Source organism: Arachis hypogaea, chromosome 7, assembly GCF_003086295.3.
Source record: "Arachis hypogaea cultivar Tifrunner chromosome 7, arahy.Tifrunner.gnm2.J5K5, whole genome shotgun sequence".
NCBI lineage: Eukaryota > Viridiplantae > Streptophyta > Magnoliopsida > Fabales > Fabaceae > Arachis > Arachis hypogaea.
The window spans coordinates 8,800,859-8,809,408 of NC_092042.1; the positions used below are offsets into that span (position 1 = coordinate 8,800,859).

Sequence of the window (8,550 nt, forward strand, 5' to 3'; positions counted from 1 at the left end):
AAGGTAAACAGATTTCAAGACCTGAAATTGGGATGGAAGAATTCTGATCGAGGCTAGTACTAGAAGAGGTATGCTTAGTAATTTGAGTGTCAGGACAGGTAGTCGATGAGGTAGAATCTGAGATATTTAGAAGAGGTAGAGTTTGGAAAGGGTTAGAAGTCTTGGGTAAAGTGTTGAATGTAAAAGCTGGCAGATCTTGAACTGTATCATGGTTCACCACTAAATTTTTATTGTGAAATAGAGAATTGTAAAGAAATTTAGTTTTATCAAATATCACATGTCTTGAATAGTGAATTTTTTCATCTTTAGTCATGCACTTATAACCCCTGTAGTTACTATCATAGCCAAGAAATAAGCACTTTTCTGATTTGAAAGCAAATTTTACTTTGTTAGAAGATCTTAAATAAGGAAAGCAAGCACATCCAAATATTTTAAAGTTCTTATAATCTGGTAATTTTCCAAATAAAGTTTCAAAAGGTGATTTATTCTCTAATGCAGAACTTGGTAATCTATTAATGATATATACTACTGATAGAAAGGAGTCTTCCCAAAATAACATTGGTAATGCAGCAATAGCCAAAAGTGACAATCCTACTTCAGTTATATGCCTATGACTCTCTACACTATCTTGTTGTTGATGTGTGTAGGGACATGAGATTCTATGCATAATACCATGTTCAGTTAAAAACTGAGTGAAGGAGTGTGACATGAATTCCATACCTCTATCAGTTTGCAAAGCCTTAATCTTCAAACCTGTTTGAGTTTCCATAAACACTTTATAATTTTTCAATGATTGTAGTGACTGAGATTTATGAGTGAGTAAAAAAATAGTTATGTATTTTGTATGAGCATCTACAAATGAGATGTAGTATCTATATCCATTTCTAGACATCATAGAAGCGGGACCCCAAATATCAACAAAAACAAGATCTAATGGTGCTGTATAAACTGATTCAGATTTTGTAAAAGGCAGCTGATGCATTTTTTCCATAGCACAATATTCACATATTTGAACAGAATTAGAATCAAATTGGGCAGGAACTCCACATGTTTTCAAGACAGAAAGTACAGTTTTTATTGAACTGTGACCTAGGCGTTTATGCCAAAGGTCAAGGGTTACATTTTTGTTGCTTTGAGCTACAAATGCTTTCTTAATAGAAGAATCTGTAATGCTATGCTTACAAGAAACAGAATTATTCAAAGAACTATGCATTAAGGATTTATTAGGCACGGGAACAAACAAATTTTGAAAGGAGTATATGCCATTTTTAGCTTTGCCTTGGAAAAGAATTTCTTGAGAGTCCTGATCACGCACAATACAATCATAAGGCCAAAATTTAAAATAGACATGATTATCTAAAGCAAATTGAGATACACTTAATAAATTCTGTGTGATTTCAGGGACATGAAGTAATTTATTTAAAAGAAACTTGATTTTACTGTCTTTATCACAAAGAATTGAGGTTCCTTGAGCTAGAATTTTTGTACCTTGACCATTACCTACAAATAATTGATCAGAATCTGAAATTGAAGAGTTGGAATTCAGCAAGTTGAGTGAATCTGGTGTAACATGGTGGCTTGCTCCTGAATCTAGGTACCATACAGATTTCTGATAATTCTGAGGATTTGAGAAATAAGCTCTTGGTTGATGGAACTGTGATGATGGTGGTGGTGGTTGTGTGTTAGAGTAGGAAAATGTAGATTGTGGTGATTGTGAGCTATTTCCATATGTTTGAAAGTTAGGATCGAATCTATGGAAGCAAGTTTGAACCACATGGCCTTGGCGACCACAAAGTTGACACTGAGATCGATTACTTTGATTAAAAAAATGACCTCCTCTTCCAAATCTTCCCCCTCTTCCTCTTCGAAGAAAAGAACCTCTCTGAGATTGATTGGTATAGGGTGATGGTGCTTGTGCCAGATTTGCCATGGGGATGCCACCTTGTGGTTTCTTGTATCTTTCCAACATATCATTATAGGCTTTAAGGAAAGACTCGATTTCAGGCACGTTGTAGGTTGATAATTTTGACATTACAGAAGTGATAAAGACGGTATACTCCTCAGGTAAACCATCAAGAATTGCTGAGATATGGTCATCTTGTTGAATTTGATATCCAATAGATTGTAGAGAGTCGACAAGATCCTGGATTTGTGAAAGATAATCTGGTATCGATCCAGTTTTTCTTACTGATTTCAGTTGAGCTTTTAAGCTTTGAATTCTTGTGGCAGAGGTCTCAGCAAAATAGTCATTGAGTGCATTCCAAATCTCATAAAATCGATGACACTGAAGGATCTTGTTCTTGAAGGGCTTTGTGACTGATGCAAGAACCCACATTGATAGAGTAAGATCATCTAATCTCCATTGTTTGAAGGTTTCAGTTTCTGTTTTAGTCTTCTTGGCAGCATCTTCTTCATATTGTTGTGGAATCTTGCTTTGGTACAAGTGATCTTCAAGACTTAAACTCTGAATTGTAAGCAAAGCTTGGTGTCTCAATGTATTATAATTGTTGTGATCCAACTTCTCAGAAATTGGAGAGATCGATCTCTTGGTTGAAGATTCTGATAGAGTAATTGACATTATAGAACACCGAATTGAAGAAATGAAGAAAGGGGCAAAATAAAATTGGAGCAAAAATTGGGACCAAAAAAATTGGAGAAAAAAAATTAAGGATGAATCAGAATTTGAAGAAAAGCAGGATTTCAGGCTCTGAATACCATAATAGCAATTGAGGTAGAGTAAGAAATTGAAAGCATGAGTGTGTTCTCATACATTGATGCAGGAAGTAGAATTGAAGAAGAAGAAAACTTTGAAACGTGGAAAGTGGAAGTAGTGAAAGGGTGAAACATGGAAGTGAAAGTGAAAGGATAAAACTGAAACTCATTCATTGAAAATTGTACTACTCCAGTACTCAATAATAAAGTAATACAATATATATATATATATATATATATATATATATATATATATATATATATATAGTGAAGTACCAATATAAACTAATTAATCTCTTATATTCATTCACAATAATGTTAGGAAATTGTTTAATTTCCTAACTTATTTGTGGGTAATACATATATCAATTATAATCACAAATGATGTTATTTCAAATTAAATGACTTATATAATGATGATCTCATTTATTGTTATAAATGTTAATTGAATAAGTCATTGTTATTTTTGATTTGGAATTAAATGAGAATAAAATCGGATATTATCTTTTGTTCCTTAGATAATTATCTTTTTTTATTTTAGATATATTATTTTTTGGGCTTTAGATACTATTTTATTTGGGCTTTAGGATTTAATGGGTGTCATGTTCAAATATAAATAGATCTTCAGGGTTTCGGTCTCCAATATACCAAAACCGTCTTTGTTGCTATTTCCCCATCAAAAGAGTTACAGTTCAGCCACCTAGAAATACAGAAGAACTTTGGTTGAGGAAAATCGAAAGAACCACAAGATCCAAAATCTTCCAATTATAATTCATGCTTATGAATTCAGGTAAGCTTCCGCATTATATTATATTTTTGGTGATTCAATATGAATGATCTGAATTATTGAAATTAATTTATTCTAACAAGTGATATCAGAACCATCCTTATTTGAATAATTGAGAATATTTATTTTTGTGTTTATTTTACTGGTTCGATATATGTATATATATTGATTATATGCAGTGGCGTAACCAGAAATTTCATAAGAGGGGGGCCAATTAAATATAAAATATAACAAAAAATAACAAAATATGATTTGTAGCATATATATCAAAAAAGTAATTATATTATATTATATAAAAGTCAATGTTCAACTACATACTTTAAGATTTTGATATTTTTAAACTTGCTCGACGATGCTTCATGGAACTAAAATCATCAATTATCATCTCTGAAGTGAATTTTGAAGCAATTTCCTTTTCAATATATACAATCATACAATCTGCTAAAAATTCATCTTCCATCTTGTTTCGAAGCCTTGTTTTAATAATCTTCATAGCTGAAAAGGCCCGTTCAGTTGTTGCTGTTGTCACAGGAAGAGCCAAAACAAGACGAATTAATCTATCAATTAAAGGATATATATTTGATTTTCCTGTCTCTGTCAATTTTTGACACAATTCAGCAAGAGTAGACAAATTCTGAAAATCTGGAGCTTTAACCACATCAAGTTCATAATGTTGTAACTCATAATCCAATTGAATCTTTTCTTGCTCAGAAAAATCTAAAGAATAGAAATTCTTTACAAGATTGCATATGTTGCAAACACTGAATAACTTGAAAACATCTTTAGGATCTAGAGATGTACTCAGTATGAGGAGCTCGGTTGCTTGCTCACTAAATGAGTGAATTGTTTTCATCTTTGACATTTTTAACTTAACTTGAACTATCTAACAAAAAAAACAAAAATAATTGCATATATATTATTTTCTTAAAAAAAAAAAATATTAAACCTATTGAGCAATAACAAATAATTTTAGAAACACAAATATATAATAACCAAAAATAAAGTTATTGATTTACCTGATTATTTTTTGTTCCAAGTCTCACAAAAAAATAATTCTATTGAGTTTTGTCCTCACTTCAATCTTTGAACACTGTCCATTATAAAAAAAATAAATTAATTATTTTAAATAAATAATGTAAATAATACTTGACATTGTCATTAACTTAAAAAAAATTGAAATATACCTCTTTGAATCTTTGTTGTGCATTCAATGGTTAATATTTTGTTGTTCACTTCTCTTCAATGGTTTTTCTTCATATGTCTTGTTTTGGTATGGAAAGAAAATTAGAATGAGAAGAGTAGAAGACCAAAAGTTTGGGAATCACTAAAAGAGAGAGAAAAGTGGCGCTATGCCTATGATAGTTTGAAACAAATATTTGAAAAATGTACTAGGGTTACTTTAATTAATAGTATGGGCTTGGGCTAGTATAATAGAACCATTTTTATTAATTATTAGAATGGGCTATTTATTAACAAGAGCAACAATAATTCAAATATCTAATACATAATGCAGTTTTTAGTTTTTTTAATTTATAAAATTTTGTAATTTATATTTTTTTTAATATTATATATAAAAAAATTTAATATTATTAATTATTACTATTTACTATTTTTTTTAAAAAAATTTGGGGGACCATGGCCACCTTAGATCCCGTGGATCCGCCACTGATTATATGTATTCGGCTTGCAAATCTCGAATTGCATAAAGCTTGAATTATATTATTATTATCCACGTATTCTTTGTATACATACATATGAACCTGCAAAAAGTTTTTTTTTATGATAAAATAAGGATTATCATTATCACGTGATAAAATTGGAAATTGTTCAAAATCCTTTTGACAGAAAATAATTTATGAATGGAACTAAAAATGGTGTTATGCAAGATTATTGTAACATGGTGTGTTATCCTGGAATGTGGATCTGTCAAAAACAGTTTCTGAAAAACGCAAGTTGCGTTTTATTGATAAACAAAGATGAAACCAATGCATGGATGGGATGTGTCTGATGCAAACTGAAAAACGCAAGTTGCGTTTTATTCTTGGGTAGAAATTAAACCAATGCATGGCAAAGGGTTTGGTCAAGCAGCACTCCACAATCGCAAGTTGCGATTGTCACTGACCCTTATTGCATGTTTGACGCGTGTCTGATGAATGGGTTTGGAGAGGGCTTTAAAAAGACAAAATACAAACGCAGATGGAGAGAGGGAGAGTCTAACAAAGTGAGATGAAGCTGCGGTGAAGGAGCATGAGATGAGAGTGTTGCCTGTGGGAGGAAGAAGAAGAAATAGTAGGCTGGGTTTCAGTTTATGAAAAAAAAAATGGTTCGTAATTTTACGTTACCTGAAGAACACATTATTGAGTATTTGGATCATCCACAATGGGTAATATAATTTTTTTTAATTTTATGATAAATAAATATATTTATTTTTAATTTATTTTTTTTATTTGAACAGTGTTATTGTTATTATTACTGTTAGTTAGTAACAACATTATTATTATTATTATTATTATTATTATTGTTATTATTATTATTGGTATTATTATTATTATTACTGTTAATTAGTTGCATTATTATTATTATTATGATTATTATTATTATTATTATTTACTGGTAGTTATTATTATTATTATTATTATTATTATTATTATTATTATTATTATTGTTAATTAGTTGCATTATTATTATTATTATGATTATTATTATTATTATTATTATTTACTGGTAGTTATTATTATTATTATTATTATTGTTAGTTAGTTGCATTATTATTATTATTATTATTATTATTATTATTATTATTATTATTATTATTTACTGGTAGTTATTATTATTATTATTATTATTATTATTATTATTATTATTATTATTATTATTATTATTATTACTGGTAGTTGCATTATTATTATTATTATTATTATAACCGTAGTGTTGAAGTAGAATTATTATTATTATTATTATTATTAGTAGCAGTAGTAGTAGTAATAATTATAATAATAGTAGTGGTTATTATTATTATGATGATGATTATTATTGTTATCAATATAGTAGTAGTAGTAATAACCGGATTATTATTATTATTATTATTATTATTATTATTATTATTATTATTATTAGTTAGTTGCATTGTTATTATTATTATGATTATTATTATTATTATTATTTACTGCTAGTTGTTATTATTATTATTATTATTATTATTATTATTATTATTATTATTATTGGTAGTTGCATTATTATTATTATTATTATTATTATTATTATTAGTATTATTATTATTATTATTATTATTATTATTATTTCAATGAATATTATTTTTTTTGTAGGCGATCAGAAATTTGTTGCCTAGAAAACTTGATCCGCCGGATACTTTTAATGAGAGAGCTGCAGAGGCACTAGCATTAACTGGGTTTCAACACGTTTCGCGAATTGGTGAAATGAGAGGTCATTCTGCACTCTTAAGTGCCTTGGTGGAACGATGGAGGCCTGAAACCCATACGTTCCACCTTCCAGTGGGTGAAGTGACGGTGACGCTGGAAGACGTGATACATATACTTGGCCTCCAGGTTAACGGAGAACCCGTCACGGGTAGATCGGATAGCAGTTACCAGTTTTTGGTGGATAACTGCCTCGCTTGTTTTGGTAGGCAACCGGGTCCGGACGATCACGTGTTGGGCAAGGTAAATCTCCATTGGGTCCGGCGGTGTCGAGACAGTGAAGCGTGTGACACGCAGGAGTCTATTGAGCGGTACGTCAGGGCTCACATTTTCTGCGTGCTTGGTACAGTGGTTTTTCCAGATAAGTCCACCACGTCTTTGAACTCGAAGTTTTTGCCTCTACTTCGGGATTTTCATCAGATCTCGCAATACAGTTGGGGGGCAGCTAGTCTGGCACATCTATACAGATCGTTGTGTCGTGCATCGCGGTATAACTGTAAAGAGATGGATGGGCCACTGATTTTACTTTTTGTTTGGGCGTGGGAGCGTATGCCGTTCATGGCCCCTATACCGCGCAATCAGCTTCTCAATATTGGTGTTCCACTTGCGCGACGGTATTGTACTTTACTGATGTAATTATTATTATTATTATTATTATTATTATTATTATTATTATTATTATTATTGTTGTTGTTGTTGTTGTTGTTGTTGTTGTTGTTGTTGTTGTTGTTGTTGTTGAGGTCATCCTACTTGTGCGTAGGTGGAGTCATTGGCGCCGGCATACAAGATATACACGGAGGTCTACGGCGCAGTTCAGACGAGGACTCGATGACATGGGAGTCAACGATGTAAGTTTTAACCATTTAGGTTAGGGTCTTTGTTAAGAAAAATAATGTTACTAATAGGTCTCGTGCTTACTGGTGTGCAGTTTACATGGCGGCCGTAGTTGGGTCACCCATCGGGACAAACTCGCCTCTGTAGACCTTGCAAATTTCGGACATTTTGTACACGTCATGCACATATATTTGCCAATCAAGACGCTGGTTGGCGCAACATGCAAGGACGTGGCGACATGGGAGTCGCTCGACCTGGAAGTGGCCACAATCGCAGTGTCGGTGCGCGAGATTAACGGTGTGAATGGAACCATCTTGCATTTCGCGAACCTCAAACATCTCGTTGCGCCTGTCGAACCTATTGACCACAATGTTGCCTGCACGTCGAAAACTTTCTTCGACTCTTTTGGTGGCAAATTCTGAATATGTGAATCCATTGCGGACACGCTCATGAGCCTCGGAGCTCTTCCGAGTGAACAATTCGTTCAACCGATAGAAAGTAGACCTAACAATGGCAGTCACAAGAAGGTTGCGTGCACCCTTCAGGACAGAATTTATGCACTCTACCAAGTTTGTCGTCATATGTCCCCAACGATGACCCCCGTCGAATGCCAACACCCATCTCTGAACACCGATCTCATCACACCATTGCGCATACGCCTCACCCCGCTCTCTCAGCCTTTGGTAGTTTTTGTTGTACTCTTGCTCCGTCCTAGAATATCCTGTTGGAGAAACCATTTAATCATAAGCAAGTTGCACGAAATTAATAGGAACAGAACCA

General features: G+C 32.3%; 1 protein-coding gene across 1 annotated transcript; it reads left to right on the forward strand.

The window, feature by feature from the left end:
- Positions 1-5,819: 5,819 nt before the first annotated feature.
- Positions 5,820-7,572, forward strand: LOC140174272 (serine/threonine-protein phosphatase 7 long form homolog). Its single transcript, XM_072198671.1, has 2 exons — positions 5,820-5,882; positions 6,826-7,572. Exons 1-2 carry the CDS (start codon positions 5,820-5,822, stop codon positions 7,570-7,572), a joined length of 810 nt encoding a protein of 269 aa, XP_072054772.1.
- Positions 7,573-8,550: the final 978 nt, after the last annotated feature.

Excerpts from the sequence above, each read along its gene's own strand:
- LOC140174272 (XM_072198671.1), top strand. The coding sequence starts at position 5,820 with ATGGTTCGTAATTTTACGTTACCTGAAGAACACATTATTGAGTATTTG. Across the intron at positions 5,883-6,825 it reads ATTTGGATCATCCACAATGG|GCGATCAGAAATTTGTTGCC; the intron begins GTAATATAATTT and ends TTTTTTTTGTAG.